Genomic DNA, 17,684 nt, shown 5'->3' with positions numbered 1-17,684 from the left:
TCCCAAGATTTTCGACTCCAAGGTAGAGATTAATACGTACCTCCGTGATAATGCGTCAGCCACTACATTTTCCTTACCTTGTTTGTACTTGATGATGTAGGGAAATGTACCTATGAATGCAACCCACTTGGCATGCCGCTTGTTCAACTTCTGCTGCCCCTTAAGGTGCTTAAGAGACTCATGATCCGTGTGAATCACAAACTCTTTAAGCCTCAAGTAGTGTTGCCACACCTCCAAAGTCCTCACAAGCGCGTACAACTCCTTGTCATACGTTGGATAGTTCAGCACTGCTCCATTGAGTTTCTCACTAAAATACGCCACTGGTCGTCCTCCTTGCATCAAAACACCACCAATACCTACACCTGAAGCATCACATTCAATTTCAAAAGTATTAGAAAAATCAGGCAAAACAAGTAAAGGCGCATTAATTAACTTTTGTTTAATAATATTAAAAGACTTCTCTTGCTCTTCGCCCCAATGGAATGGAACGTTCTTCTTAATCACCGCCGTCATCGGTGCCGCCAGTGTGCTAAAATCTTTTACAAACCTCCTATAGAAGCTTGCAAGACCATGAAAGCTTCGAACTTGACCAACAGAAGCAGGCGTTGGCCAATCTCGAATAGCACTTACCTTGTCCTCATCCACTTGTATCCCCTGCGAACTTACCACAAAACCAAGGAAGACAAGTTTGCTTGTACAAAAATCACATTTCTTTAAATTAGCATATAAATTTTCAGCCCTTAGTGTGATTAGCACAAGTCTCAAGTGATTAACATCCTCATCCAAGTCTTTGCTATATACTAGGATATCATCAAAGTAAACAACAACAAATTTTCCTATGTATGCACGCAAGACATGGTTCATTAACCTCATAAAAGTGCTAGGAGCATTAGTTAAGCCAAAAGGCATGACCATCCACTCATATAACCCGTACTTGGTTTTAAAAGCCGTTTTCCACTCATCACCTTCCCTCATCCTAATTTGGTGATAACCACTTTTCAAGTCAATCTTGCTAAAAATACAAGCACCATGCAATTCATCTAACATATCATCTAGTCTAGTTATGGGATGCCTATATTTAATGGTTATGTTATTGATTGCCCTACAATCTACACACATACGCCATGAGCCATCTTTCTTAGGAACTAATAAAATAGGTACAGCACAAGGAGACATGGACTCACGCACGAAATCCCTATCTAATAATTCACTTACCTGCCGTTGAAGCTCCTTGGTCTCCTCCGGATTGCTTCTATACGGTGGACGATTTGGTAATGCACTTCCGGGCACAAAATCAATTTGGTGCTCAATCCCCCTCAATGGTGGTATTCCTTGAGGTAGCTCCTCTGGAAATATATCATCAAACTCCTGCAAAAGGGAAACAATATTGCTCGGAAGATTTACGGCTATATCACTCGTGTTAAAGAGAATCTCTTTGTAAAGAATCAACACAAGTGTATCATGTGTGTGCAGCAATTGTTTCATGTCACTCTTTTGGACCATATATATTTTCTTTTTGGTCTCTTTCCTCTCATTTTCTTTTTCCTTATTTTTCTTTTGTATGGCTATCTCAATTTTTTTATCACTTTTGTTTTTAGCCATTTCATTTTTCTTTTCAAAGGCCATCTCACTTTTTAATTCACTCTTTCTTTCGGCCTCATCTCTCTTCTTTTTTTTCAATTGGTCCTCCAACACTTGTTTTGGGGACAAAGGAAGTAAAACAATGGGTTCTTTCTTGAATACAAAAGAATATTTATTTCTAAACCCATCATGTGTAACTTGCCTATCATATTGTCATGGTCTTCCTAACAAAATATGACAAGCATGCATTGGTACCACATCACACAATACCTCATCAACATACTTCCCAATCGAAAATGCAACCAAAACTTGTTTGTTCACCTTCACTTCAGCACAGTCGTTCAACCACTGTAGCCTATATGGTTGATGATGTTTCAAAGTAGGCAAGCTCAATTTTTCAACCATCTCAAGACTAGCAACATTGGTACAACTTCCTCCATCTATAATAACGTTGCAAACTTTGCCACTGACAAAACATCTAGTATGGAACAAGTTTTCCCGCTGATTAGTCTCCTCTTCTTTGATTTGGGCACTCATGATACGCCTAGTCACTAATGCCTCACCCACAACTGCTTCATATCCCTCATCAGGATCCTCTAATGCAGGCATCTCATCTTCATCCTCTCCATCATCTCCCTCACTATGAGATTCATACTCCCCATAATTATTCAACACCATCACCCTTTTATTGGGACATTGGCTAGCAATATGTCCAATTCCTTGACACCTAAAACATTTAATATCTCTAGAACGATTAATAGGAGTTTCAGGTTTACCTTGCATTCCCTGCTTAGGCGCCTCCTGTTTAATGTCAACTTTGGGCTTGACCACTACCTTGCTTTCTTCACGTTTAACAATGTTGGAACGCCAAGGTGTTGATGTATTCCCAGTTTGTGTGGTACGACCAACTCCTCTCCTTTTGAGTTGTTGCTCCACTTTTATCCCCATTTGCACCATTTCATCTAGATCCAAGTAATGTCTAAGCTCCACTTGGCCTTGAATTTCCCTGTTCAAACCACACAGAAAACGAGCCATAGTAGCCTCACTATCCTCATCTATGTTTGCTCTAATCATGACTACTTCCAATTCTTTATAGTAGTCCTCAACACTCTTCACACCTTGTCTCAAAGTTTGTAACTTCTTAAACATTTCTCTATAATAGTGATTTGGTACAAACCTCTTCCTCATTACGCTTTTCATCTCCGCCCAAGTTTCTATAGGCCTCTCATTGCATCTTCTCTTAGTGGTCACTAATTGATCCCACCAAATAAGTGCATAATCAACAAATTCAACCACGGCCAACCTAACCTTCTTTTGTTCGGAATAATGGTGACAATCAAACACAAATTCAACTCGCTTTTCCCATTCTAAATAAGCCTCTGGATCCGACTTACCATGGAACGACGGAATTTTCATCTTAATGCTACCTATGTTATTATCTTCCTTATTCTCATCATCGTACCTACCACGTAAGGCTTCTCTTCTTCCCCTACCAAATCCTCTACCTCTTCCGCTTCTACCCCAATTCTCGTTTTGACTCTCCTCTTCTCCTTCCAAATCATAATCATTCTCTTCTTCATCCACTCTACCCAAACATTTAGGCTTAGATTTATTTTCACTCGTACTAACTTCAAGCCTATCCAACCTCTCATATAAAGGATCCAACTCGGCCCTCAACATTCTACTAAAATGCCCAAATAACGCCTCCATTTGAACCTTAGATAACCCTTGGTTCGAACTCTCTCCTACTTTCCTCTCCATTTTAATTTCAGATTTTGTACCTGCAATAAAATGTTAGTAGAAATAAAAGATTTTCGTCACCCAAATTCTCACGATCACTCCAAAGAAATAACACTCGCACTCAAATGTTTTTCACTAGAATTTGATAGTTCTCTCAAAGGTGTGCTCAATCTTTATATATATATTATTTTTTTTTTATCAAACTAACAAGATTCAACTTGTGAACACTTGCAACTGTTTCACATGGATTGCACAAAAACAAGAACGACAGAATAACACAGAACAAATTTTTCGGGAATTCTGGATTATCAGAAGATGATAGAAATAACGCAGATCTTAAAATAGAACAAAGGATAACACAAAACTTGAAACATAACAAATTTTTGTTTTTGTTTTTGGTAGATATGACAATAGAAACAAAAGGATACCACAGATCTGAAAACAGAATGAAATTTGAGACAGATCTGAAAAATAACAACAACGATACTTACTTGAATTCAATGAGCCAAAGCTCTGATAACAAATGATACGAATCCTCGTACGAATGAAAGGCAAGCACGAATATATAAATCGCACCCTCAATTAAATAACAAACAAGGAACGATTATTTTGTCCCGATCTTTTGAAACAAGTAACGATTTTGTGATATTCACCTCTAAGCGATTATAACTTAGCAACAAATATCAACGATAAAACAATTGAACTTCAAACGAACCTTCAAAGAACTTGTTTTGACAATCCGTGCAAAGAACAATCGACAAACGCCACAAAGATGAAAATCTTTGATAAGTTTGGTTTGGTTTTCTTCTTGTGAAGAACAAAGCTAAAAGCTTTGAAAATTGAGAGAACTCAATGTATTTGATATCAATCTTCAATAATCTCGTTTTTGGTCATTACAATGCATTATATAATTAATAAAACCCATAAAAAGTAGTGTAGAAAGCATTAAAGAAGATAACTAGCAACTTTGACACGGAAGTTGACAATAGACCGCGGGTGCGCTGCATACTGGACCGCGGGTGCGGTGCCGCTTCGGCGTAGTTCGGATGCAAAGGACCGCGGGTGCGGTCCTTTTAGGAGCGCGGGTGCGCTCGTCTTCCGCGGGTGCGCTCGCCTTCGGACCGCGGGTGCGGTATAGCTTCGGCAATATTCTCTTAAATTTGATTATTATGGACCGCGGGTGCAGTCCCTGAACTGGCGCGGGTGCGCTGTACCTTCGGCAATTGCACTTGAATAACATTCCAAAAACCTCCAATATTATTCCTATGATCCTCAACCTCCTCTAATTTAGACATCCAACTTGTAGGACTTCCTTGATAGCTCATCATGAGTCCTTGAAGTGCATCTTTAAACTTCTTACTTCGTCCTCCTCGTTATAGGTCCTTCGGGCAACTCCAACGACTCTCATGCTTTCTTTGGTGCTTGATCAACTACATTTGCATCATTATGATTTTAGCTAAGAAGCAGTACTTGACAAGTGCTACTACTGGTCTTTAGCTCGATACAAGTGCTTCTGGTTTTCTGCTATTTACATCTACTGGTTTTGTACTAAGCCAGCATCTACTGGTTTTTACTAGCATTTCCACTTTTACTAGCATCTCCACAACAAATTTAAGTCTAACATAAAATAATAAAGAGACATGTATAACTAAAATTGTTATTTTTCAAGTATTGTATTCAAATTTTTTATCTAATAATTTGACAATATAATAAAATTATAAATTATTATGCGGCACACTCCCGTCTAACACTGCTCACAGATACACAAGACAATTACACTTTACACACACAAGATCAACGAGACCGAAGATGATGTCATCGCCACCGAAGCTTCTCGGCCGCCGGCGCACAGCTGTTGGTTTTGGCACCTTAGCTATTCCGGGCGGCCACTTGGAATTCAGTCATATTATCTTTGATTTCATTTTCTGCAATAAAGACAAATTAACCCTTCAATATTTAGAATAATAAATAATACTTTTGAAATAAAAAAATATTTTTTTATGAGTGACTTAAATAAGAAATTAATCTCATTTTCTTAATCTATATTTGCTAAAACATCATGTTTGTATGATGGACATTACTTATCTTCTTTCCAAAAAAAATATGCACAAACAATTAAGTAGACAATATAACATCTCTATTAATATTTGTAATTGATTTTTTTCTTGTGTATTTTAACTCGTTTTCGCTATTTGCATGACGGGTCCTTCAAGTTTTTCTAACTTCTTGAAATCTCCTACCTCGAATTATTGTTCTTGACACAAGTTATCTAGTCCAAATTGTTTACAAACTTGAAGGCTAAATTTCATAGCTACGCTAGTGACAATATTTCAGAACATTATTTGGCCCAACAAATTTTAGTTCACGACCTTTTTCTTATGTTGTCCTATTGGATCCATTGGTATATTCAGTTATTCTTGTCTGTCAATACTAATTTTCCAATTCCAAACATAAAGGTTTGTCATATAACTAAGAGATGTGTATTTGGTTCAAGTACATTGATTGTCTCGAGAAAATACAATAGATTTCTTCATGTAAATCACACATGAACATAAAAATATAATTGATTTTGTGTCATTACATAATACAACCGGTCTGTCCACGATGTATAACTTCGATTTTCGAATAAAAAATTTCCCAAATACTTCAATATAATGTTATAAAAAACTTCGAGTTTTACTTTAAAATTCACTTTTTGATACATCGTATATGATCGTATATAATCGAAATCAATGAGCCCGCCGAGCAAGTAAACTACTAATTTTCTCCACCTAATGCATAGGTCTTTAATGACTAGTTAATGATCATGTGGGTGGGTTGTTCTAAAGTTTCTTAAGCTAAATATTTTGATTGGAAGTTAATTAGTCCCAACATGCAATTAAATATTGTTTTTAGGTATCTAATCTAACCTTAATTTGATATCTAGTTGTTGGATGCAGATGATGATTAGTTGGTCCATAAGACTTTGGTATATTACGGTGTCCAAACAATTCAATGAATATATTTGATAATTACACATGATACATGTGAGGAAATGGAGGGGGGCCGGTGGGACTAAATCTTGCTGTCTTAAAATTAAGGGATCTACTTTTGTTGTCTAAAATTCAACAATTAAAACTAGGTGATCATTGCGTTTGTAGACCTAAGTATAGTTTTATTGGCTCTATGCAATTTGAATCACATCTTTGCTTTTGAGACTACGTTTTGGCTATTCTGCGCGCGCGCGCATATATATATATATATATATATATATATGTATGTATATATATGTATGTATGTATATATATGTATGTATGTATGTATGAGAAAGAACATATTTTTTCGGAAAAATGATTAAATTTATTGATTGTGAGTTAGTGAGAAAAAAATAAAAAATGAGTAGCGTTCTAAATAAAAATGAAAACCGAAATTCTTTTATAATATATTGATTGATAAATAAGTAATTCTGATACTAACTTTTTAATAAAATATCAAAAATAATCTTATAAGAGTGTTTGTAAAAGATAGAATTTTATAATATACTATTTATTAATATTGGAGATAAGAATGTCCAAAAAATATTTGTTTATTTTATCAGAATATCATAATCATTTTTTAAGAATTGTAATCATCATAACACCAGCTTATATGGATTTGTATTAAGTGAGCAGAAATATAATTTGAGAATAAGAAATACAAAACTGATATTTTAAAATAAAAAATTAATATATGTTTTTTTAGAGATTGCAAAAACTCTAATAAATTTTACTTGATTTATCTTCCAAAAAACATAAATATTTTATATATATATATATATTTTCGAATAAAGTAAATAAAACAAAAAATTGTTTAAAATATATATGTATTTATTATATGAAAAAATATTTTAATAACACGTAACATATGATCAAATGTCTTGGTATAGATGCATCAAATGAGCTAAAGTAGGTGAGTGCTTGACTAATAATTAATAGTTCAATTCTCTTTATTAATATCTTTTCGTGTGAGCTTGTCTTACAAGACTTGTTTTATATGATTTACCTGTCTAACAAGTTTGTAGCTTATTGTGTTAGCTTCACATTTATCTAGCACTTCGAAAGATAACGATTGTAAGTTTCCATCTATTCCATGCACCGAACGCGCCCTTGGGGTTTAAGACCTTGTGAAACCCCCCACCTAAGGGTGTCAATTTGGGTGAGTTGGGTCAGGTTGAGCATTAGTACTATTCAAAATTTGTTTAACCCGAACCCAATCCGAACCTGAGACAATCCGCAAACTCTCAAGCCGAATCTGAACCCGAATCAACCACATTAACCCGATTTTAATTTTTTTTAATTTTTGTTAAAGAAAATTAAATAAAATTCAAAAAAAATATTTTAATTTAAACACATAATAATAAAATCTCCTTCAGATATATGATTTAAATTTGAAACTATAATTGTAGAAAAATAAAATAAATTTACTAAATCAAATAAACAAATGTTTAAAAAAATGTTTAAAATAAATATTAAATTACGAAAATTTATGATATAAATATACAATAAATATTTTTTCAGACATACAATATATAAAAATGTAGACAATATTTATTAATTATATTTTTAAAAAAAATTTAAAAATTTCGGGTTAACCCGTCCGAGTTGACTCGATCCCAACCCAACCTGAGCATTTTTTGGGTCAACTATCAGGTCCAATTCGATCTGACCCGAATCCGAAAACTCTAAACTCAAACCTGAACCCGAAAACTCCAAAATCAAGTCCAATAAAATATGAAATATGCTACAAAAACTGATTTGTGTTGAAAATGTGAAAAATATTTGTATTGAAAATTATAATGTTGAATGTTGAAAATTAGGTGTTGAATGTGTGTGATGATGTATGTAATGATGAAATTGTTTTTGGATTGTTTTCCAAAGAAATCCTATAAATAGGTCTCCATTTGTAAAGATTTGATACAACTGAGTAGAGAGAAAAATTTTATAAAGTATGTAGTTTGGTAAATTTTGAGAGTTTGAGATTTTTACTTTTTACCATAATTTTTACTTTTTCATAACACGTTATCAGCACGAAGCTCTAAAAGTCCTCCATATTTTTCCAAGCTCCAAAACAGAAGAAAAAGATAACAAAAGTAATAATATTTATTTTACTGTTTATTTATTTATTGTGTATATATTTAATATATAATATAATGTTATAATAAAAATAAATTTTTCAAAAAACTTGTTATAAATCTTGGGAGGATGTTAAGACGACATCCCACACTCCCGGTAAGGGATACGACAAGTATAAAAGCCTATAAGATTTTTAAACAAAATATCTTTTGACACCTCATTATAATAATATGATATGATATACATAATTATTTAAACATAACTAATATTATATACACCATATTATTATCATAAAATTATACAAATACATACATTTATTTTTTTACACCAATCGGTCATAAACGGTAACAAAAGGCTAGTTTTTGCCCAATAAATATGATCTCACAAACACATTCAATCACTCCAACTTTCTCTTCTTCTCTAACAATTATTCTTCACCAAATTTTCGAAGAAAAAAGATGGCTTTCTCAATGTTATTTTTAATTATTTTGGTTATCATACTCACGAGTCTTGTATTTATCGGAGAATATCCTCCTCGTGTGTTTTCTTTATTTTTACGAATGCTTGTACTTGTTGTTTATCCATTACTTTGTATTGCAATATTCATTAACTAATAAAATGCATCGTAATTTTTTTAGTACCACCATGACAAACTTGGCAAAGCTCGAATTCATTGCTCTTGATATTACGGGGAAAAATTATATGTCATGGACCCTTGATGTAGAAATGCATCTTGAGTCATTGGGTCTAAGCGAGACCATTAAAGAAAATGGTATATCTTCATCACAAGAAAAAGCAAAAGCTATAATATTTTTGCGTCGACATCTTGATGAAGGTTTAAAATGTGAATATCTCATCGAAAAAGATCTCATGGCTCTGTGGAAAGGATTAAAAGAAAGTTTTGAACATATAAGGGAAGTTATACTTCCGACCGTCCGTGATGAATGGAATATGTTAAGATTCCAATATTTTAAGAAAGTAAGTGATTACAATTCAACGATGTATCGAATAATCTCGCAGCTAAAATTTTGTGGACATGAGGTTACAGAATCGGAAATGCTTGAAAAAATATTTTTCACGTTTCACACATCAAATATAACTCTACAGCAACAATATAGAGTGCCGTGGATTTGCGAGATATTCTGAACTCATCGCCTGTCTTCTTGTGGCGGAAAAGAACAACGAGCTGCTAATTAGAAATCATAAGTCCCGACCCACTGGATCAACAGCATTTCTTGAAGTAAATGTTGTAAGTAAAAATGAATTTAAACCTGGAAACCAAAATCAAATTCAAAGACAAGGTTTTGGTCGAGGTCGAGGTCGAGGTCGTGGTCGTGGACGTGGACGTGGAATTGACTGTGGTCGTGGTCGTGGACGTGGACGTGGAATTGACTGTGGTCGTGGTCGAGGCCGTGGTTTTGAAAATAATCGAGATAGTTATTTTTATAACTCATCCCAAAAGGGCGTCACGAACCACCCACTAAAAAGACATCATGAGAACATGAGTGTTAATGAAAATCACTCGAAAAGATTTGAAAGTTCTTGTTTCAGATGCGGCACTCCAGGACATTGGTCTCGTATTTGTCGAGCCCCCGAGCACATTTGCAAGCTCTATAAAGAATCGATAAAAGGGAAAGAAAAAGAGACCAACTTCACTGAACGCAGTGACCGTTTGAGTGATTCAACTCAATTTGATGCTGCTGATTTTATGAATTATTTCTCTGGAAATGATCAATATGTTGGTGGGATAGAAATGAAAAATATTGATGCTGCAGATTTTCTCAATGATTTTTCTGAAAATGAACAATATATTGGTGGAATATAAATGTACAATAATTTATTTTTCATGTATTGATATGATAGTGTTTTATTGTACAATTATGATATGTGTTATATTTACATATGTATTGTCCGTAATTTTTTTCATTGCATATTTTTAAAGTTCAAATATGAAAAATGACATGAACAAAGCTAAACAAGGAACTAATCCCATGGAAGTTTGCATACCTAATAGTGGTACAACGCACACTATTCTTCGAGATAAAAGATATTTCTTAGAACTAAAACCAACAAAAAAATGGTGAATACAATATCATGTCATGTAGACTTGATTAAATGATGCAGTAAAGCACAATTTTTGTTACCTAATGGTACAAATTTTTTTATCAATGATGCTTTGTATTCACCACAATCGAAAAGAAATTTGTTGAGTTTTAATGATATATATTCCCATGGGTATGATACTCAAACAATGAATGAAGGGAATGAGAAAAATATGTGTCTTACCACAGTATAAATCAGGGAAAGAAATGTGATTGAAAAACTACCAATGCTCCATACTGGATTGCATTATACACATATAAGTCTCATTGAATCAAATATGGTAGTTGATAATTCTTCAATATTAACCAATTGGCATGTTCGATTAGGACATCCTGATTCAACAATGATGCGAAGAATTATAGAAAATTCACATGGTCATCCATTGAAAGACCAGAAGATCTTTCAGAATAATAAGTTTCAATGTAAAGCATGTTCTCTTGGAAAACTTATTATAAGACCATCACCAGCCAAAATCCAAACTGAATCACCAATAGTTTCTTGAACGTATTCAGGGTGATATTTGTGGACCAATCATCCACCATATGGACCATTAAGATACTTTATGGTATTGATTGATGCCTTCAGCAGATGGTCACATGTATGTTTATTGTCAACTCGAAATGTTGCATTTGCAAGATTACTTGCTCAAATAATAAAATTGAGGAATCAATTTTCCGATTATACAATCAAGAAAATTAGACTTGATAATGCTGGTGAATTTACTTCCCAGACTTTCAATGATTATTGTATGTCTATGAGAATCAGTGTTGAGCATCATGTTGCTCATGTACATACACAAAATAGATTGGCTGAATCATTGATTAAACGTCTGCAAATGATTGCTAGACCAATGATTATGAAAACAAAGCTCCCTATTTCTATATGGGGACATGCAATTTTACATGCTGCTGCATTAATTTGCATCAGACCAAGTGCATATCATAAATACTCCCCATTGCAGCTTGCATTTGGTAAAGAACTAGACATTTCTCATCTGATAATTTTTGGATGTATGGTGTATGTGTCTATTGCACCACCACAACGAAAGAAAATGGGACCTCAAAGAAAGATTGGAATTTATATCGGTTATGATAGTCCATCAATCATTCGATATCTTGAACCTCAGACAGGCGACGTGTTCACAGCACGTTTTGCTGATTTTCATTTTAATGAGGAAATCTTCCCAATGTTAGGGGGAGAACAGAAACATACCGAAAATGAAATTACATGGTATGTATCATCATTGTTACATCTGGATGCAAGAACAAAACAATATGAAAAAGATGTACAGCAAATTGTGCACTTCCAAAGAATAGCAAATCAAATACCAGATGCATTTGCAGACACAAAAGGGGTAACTAAATCATATATACATGCTGCAAATGCCCCTGCTCGAATTGAAATTTCGAAAAAACAAATTGAAGATACTCATGATGTCATTAAATGCCTGAAGCGTGGAAGGCCAGTCGGTTCCAAGGATAAAAATCCTCGAAAAAGAAAATTCATAGAGAAACAAGATGATCACAAAATAGAGAATGATGTTCCTGAAGAAATACATAATGATCACAAAATAGAGAATGATGTTCCTGAAGAAACACATGATGATGAAAATGTTCTGTCAGAATCACAAACTGATGAGAATCGTGAAATCTCTATTAATTATATTAATATTGGAAAAATATGGAACCGAAAAGATATAGAAGAAATTGATGATATATTTTCTTATAATGTGGCAATCGTCATCATGAATGATAATGAAGATCATAAACCAAAATCTTTTGGTGAATGTAAAAATTGACAGGATTGGATAAAATGGAAAGATGTCATCCAGGTTGAATTAGATTCGCTAAATAAACGTAATGTTTTTGGACCTATAGTCCTTACACCTGAAGGTGTAAAACCTGTTGGATACAAATGGGTTTTTTATTCGAAAGCGAAATGAAAAAATGAAATAGTAAGATATAAAGCTTGACTTGTAGCACAAGGTTTTTCTCAAAGGCATGGAATTGATTATAAAGAAACGTATTCTCCCGTGATGGATACAATTACGTTTCGGTATTTGATTAGCTTGGCAGTATCTGAAAATTTAGAAATGCGTCTTATGGATGTTGTTATAGCTTACTTATATGGATCACTTGATAGTAATATATATATGAAAATTCCTGAAGGATTTAAGATGCCTGAAACACAAAGTTCAAAACCCAGAGAATGTTATTCTGTGAAATTACAAATATCATTATATGGGTTAAAGCAATTCGGTCGAATGTGGTATAATCGGCTAAGTGATCACTTGATGAAAAAGGGATATGTAAATAATTCAATATGCCCTTGTGTTTTCATTAAGAAGACAACATCCGGATGCGTAATTATTACTGTATATGTTGATGATTTAAACATCATTGGAACGAATAAGAAAATTCAAGAAGTTGTTTCATACTTGAAGGAATAATTTGAAATAAAGGATCTTGGAAAAACAAAGTATTGTCTGGGTTTACAAATTGAACAAAAAAAATGTGGAATATTTGTTCACCAGACAAATTATACAAAAAAGATCCTTAAACGCTTTAATATATATAAACCAAATCCTTTTAGTACTCCAAGGGTTGTTAGATCATTAAACATAGAAAATGATCCATTCCATCCATGTGAAGATGATGAAGATATTCTTGGTCCAGAAGTACCATATCTAAGTGCTATCGGTGCCCTTATGTATCTTGCAAATTGTACAAGGCCTGATATATCTTTTGCCGTAAATTTATTGGCAAGATTTAGCACATATCTAACAAAGAGACACTGGAACGGAATTAAACTTATATTCCGTTATCTACAAGGAACAACAGACTTGGGACTTTTGTATTCAAAAGATGCTAATCCAAGTATAATTAGTTATGTCGATACTGGATACTTATCTGATCCACACAAGGCATGTTCCCAAACTAGATATGTATTTACTTGTGGAGGAACTGCAATTTCTTGGCATTCACAGAAACAAACTAATTCTACAAACTAGATATGTATCAGGTCCAATTCGATCTGACCCGAATCCGAAAACTCTAAATTCAAACCTGAACCCGAAGACTCCAAACTCAAGTCCAATAAATTATGAAATATGCTTCAAAAACTGATTTGTGTTGAAAATGTGAAAAATATTTGTGTTGAAAATTATAATGTTGAGTGTTGAAAATTAGGTAAAATTAGGTGTTGAATATTGAAAATTAGTGTGTGATGATGTATGTAATGATGAAATTATTTTTGGATTGTTTTCCAAAAAAATCCTATAAATATGTCTCCATTTGTAAAGATTTGATACAATTGAGTAGAGAGAAAAATTTTATAAAGTGTGTAGTTTGATAAATTTTGAGAGTTTAAGATTTTTAATTTTTATCATAAATTTTTATTTTTTCACGACAATGATTTTGAAAAGGTTATTCTGGCGGCCTAGCCTAAATTAATTTTAAAAAAAAAAACGGTAAGAATTAAATAAAAATCTGTGTGTTGTCAAACTGGACCGCAATCCCTATAGCACACAAACATTAAACAGTCTACAAGAAAAAGGGGGCTTTGAGGTCAATTATTTAAACCCAAATCAAAAGGGTGGCTACTCATCAATATGCGTGCCACTAATAATTATGGTGGATGAATTGGAAATTACTTTAAGCATTGTTTGGGAGTGGACCTAACTTGTGGGGACAAACAGCACCATTTTAGTGTGGGGCTCCCTCTTATTTTCATTTTCCCCGAACAAGGCTTTATTTTATCACACTATATTTAGGGATGTAAAAGATTTAAAAAAACTTAAATCATAATAATAACTTTTACAAGCTGTTCAAGAAAAATATTTGATCCTCCTTTTTTTTGAAATATATTATCTAGAGTTAATATTTATATTTCATTTTGTGTTATCTATATTTCATTTTTAAATATATACTTTGGAAAGAAAATTCAGTCCGACTGAAATTATTCATGCTATTTAAAAAGTTATAAATGGCATAAGATTTAATAGCTTATAACCTCCCAAAAAGATATAAAATTTATTTATAGCCAAACACACTTACACACTATATTATGTTATTTTTCAACATATCCCAATTTTTTGAAAAAGAAGAGAATTACATAGGAAAAGGGACTACAACTGCAGATTTCACACAAGTGAAGGTGCAAAATGCAATAAAGGATATTTCTTTATCAGTTTCCAATGTAGTGTCTTTAGATCAGTCAAGGCCAATCTTTCTCCCTGTTTTTGGTTACCCCACTCCGCTTCTTGTTCTCTGTATCAGCCCCTACCATTGAATTAAAGATTTCACGATAAATCCTTGTCCCCCTCAGATTCCACTCTACCCCATTTTTGCATCAAAATATTTGCATCCATCTCTTTCATACGCCTCTGTTGTTTGTGTTCTTTGAAATTTTTATATATTTTTCTTCATTTTAATTCAGGTTGGTGGGGCTGCTCAACATCTTTTGTCAGATTTCTCTCTGCCATGGCTGACAAAAGGGGCTAGAAGCTGAGAATAAAATCACTCCCCATTATAAAAAAAAAATTAAATTGAAATTCCTTCCTCTACATCTTTAATTCTTTTCTCTCACATTCCTCAGACCAGCTTTCGAGACAAAAAGAACCCATCTTTCCTTTTTGATCTGTTCGTTCTTTTTCTTGGCTGTGAAGTTTGATTTTGCTTGGAAGATGAGGACGATTATGGCTAGAAATCCGCATGATTCATTCTCATTTTCCAGGAGGTATTTTCACTGGAAGAAGAAAGGTGTTGAAGATGAAGGGGATGAAGAAATGGTGGAAATCTTGAACTTCAATTCCTCTTCCAAGTTTGAGGAGAAAGAGAAGGGTAAAACGGAGGACATAAATTCCCAAATGCGTTCACTCTCTCTAGGCTCTGCAAAAGCCCCGAGAAAAAAACTCTCGGTCATGGCGGTCTCCAAGCTCCGCTCCGCTCTTGCTCTAGGAAAAGCCCGAACCAAGTTCACATCGGGACTGGGGACGAAAGTTGTGGGCACCCTTTTCGGCCACAGGCGCGGGCATGTCCACATCGCGTTTCAAGAAGATTTCAAGCTGAGCCCGCCGTTTCTGGTCGAATTAGCCACGCCGACAAGCATTCTGGTGAAGGAGATGGCCTCGGGCCTGGTCAGAATCGCTCTGGAGTGTGAGAAAAGGGTGCAAAAGAAGGGGTTTAAGCTTATCGAGGAACCCATATGGAGGACTTACTGCAATGGGAAGAAATGCGGGTATGCGATGAAGAGGGAATGCGGGCCTGAGGAGTGGAAGGTTTTGAATGCGATCGGCCCGATCTCCATGGGCGCAGGGGTGCTCCCCGGGCCTGGAAATGGAGCAGAATCCGACGGAGAACTGATGTATATGAGAGCTAAGTTTGAGAGAGTGGTTGGGTCCAAAGATTCTGAAGCTTTTTACATGATGAATCCAGATGGCAATGGAGGTCCAGAGCTCAGCATTTATTTGCTCAGAGTTTGAGCTTTTCTTTAATATCTGATCTCTGAGCAGTGCCCAAGTATTTATTTTCGTCTAGTTTAATTTAATCATCATTTTAAGCATAAGTTTACTGGTCAGAACTAGTTTTTGTGAAGAAAATGGAGGTTAGATTCTCCATGTAGTCTCGGTTTTTGGACATTCTGAAATGGGAAATTTGAGCTGGTTTTAGTGGGGATAGGGGTGAAAAAAAAAAGGGTATAGTAAATGTGGTTTGGTGGGGGTGTGGGTATATCTGTGTATAAGATGGGTTTTACTGTTCAATTTCCTCATCTATGTTAAACTTGAGACAAATGCAGTAATTGTAGTTTGTCTTATTCTGGTTTTTCTTCCCTTTATAATTTTTGCTAATCTTGACTTGCTTTCCTTTTAAACTTAGTGGAACATATCACTTTTTGAAGAGTACCCAGGTTAGGTTATGTGTTTATAGACATATTTTGAATAAATGTAACAATAGTGCACCAACTTCACTTTTATTGGTCAGTGGTGATGATATATTATTCCAAGTATAATAATTAACGAAACATATAACTCAAATTAAGAATGAATGAATGTATGTATGAGGCAAAGACAAATGGAGTGCAATGATTGCCACGATTTTTGGCCGTGGCCTTGAGCAAATCATTGGGTATAATGCACATGTGAAGGCCTAGCCAACACAATAATCATTCGCATCCTTTCCTCTGGTGATAGAGTTGAGTTCTCATGGTTTCTTCAACTTGAAGCATCATTTTAGTTTTTTTAATAATCGGACAAAAAATTCATGCTGTGTTACCTATCATAATCACGGATTCGGATCCTCTACTGTGATGAAAATACATCATTGTACATTTTTTATACGAGATGATCACATGATCATCTTGTGGACATCACACCATATTATATATTTAAATTTTTTTTCAGATTAAACGTGATAATCATGCTATCATCTCATGTAAAAAGTGCAAGTGCTGTGTTTTCAACACAATAGAAGATCTAAATCTCATGATCACTTGTGGAAATTGATAGATAACTACCCAGACAATCTTACATCACCGTATATGATTTAGTTTTTTAAAGTGTATCGTGCTACTCTTTTATTGCACATGAGTCGAAAAACAAATGTTTGATATGATTTATATTGTATCTAACGACTTGAAATAACGATGACCATAAATAGTAAAGAGTCTATTGTCTAATCGTGTTTATTGTCGAGCCAAGCTCGTCGAATCTTGGGAACTCGTTGGATTAAATTTTTTTTTAATGTCATTAATAACAATCCTAATTTAAGTTACTAACGGTAAAATCTTGAACTTTGACATTTTCATCCGTCTCTTACTTTTTAAGAAAATTATGACTGTTATGTATTTATTTTAAAATGTTATTGAATTTTCACATATAATGTATATTATCAACTTTTTAACGCGATACGTGCAAGTTTTATAATTTTTTTTTAATATAAAATATATTGTGTTGATATAACTTTGTTTCATCAAATTTTGTCTATAATGTGTGTTTTTTTCTCGTAATAATCCTATATATATATATCACATGCTTTTTAAATTTTTAATATTAAAATTGAATATGGTGTATTATTAATTAGTCGAAATAAGTATTCAGAAAATTAGAGGAAAAAAATAAAAAAACTAAATTAAGGTGGTTATTTATATGAATGTATTTTAAGAACAACAAAA

The 17,684-nt window shown here is 33.9% G+C and overlaps 1 protein-coding gene across 1 annotated transcript; it reads left to right on the top strand.

Annotated features, from left to right (window-relative positions):
- The first annotated feature begins 14,738 nt into the window (after positions 1-14,738).
- Positions 14,739-16,336, top strand: LOC142525178 (protein MIZU-KUSSEI 1-like). The gene has a single exon (XM_075629362.1). It carries the CDS (start codon positions 15,199-15,201, stop codon positions 15,994-15,996), a length of 798 nt encoding a protein of 265 aa, XP_075485477.1. The 5' UTR covers positions 14,739-15,198; the 3' UTR covers positions 15,997-16,336.
- The last annotated feature ends 1,348 nt before the right edge of the window (positions 16,337-17,684 follow it).

The sequence above is a fragment of the Primulina tabacum genome, chromosome 14 (assembly GCF_025594145.1).
Source record: "Primulina tabacum isolate GXHZ01 chromosome 14, ASM2559414v2, whole genome shotgun sequence".
Classification (NCBI taxonomy): domain Eukaryota; kingdom Viridiplantae; phylum Streptophyta; class Magnoliopsida; order Lamiales; family Gesneriaceae; genus Primulina; species Primulina tabacum.
This window is presented reverse-complemented; position numbering and strand designations above follow the sequence as displayed.

Bases quoted from the DNA above. Each gene is read 5' to 3' on its own strand.
- LOC142525178 (XM_075629362.1), top strand. From the start codon at position 15,199: ATGAGGACGATTATGGCTAGAAATCCGCATGATTCATTCTCATTTTCC.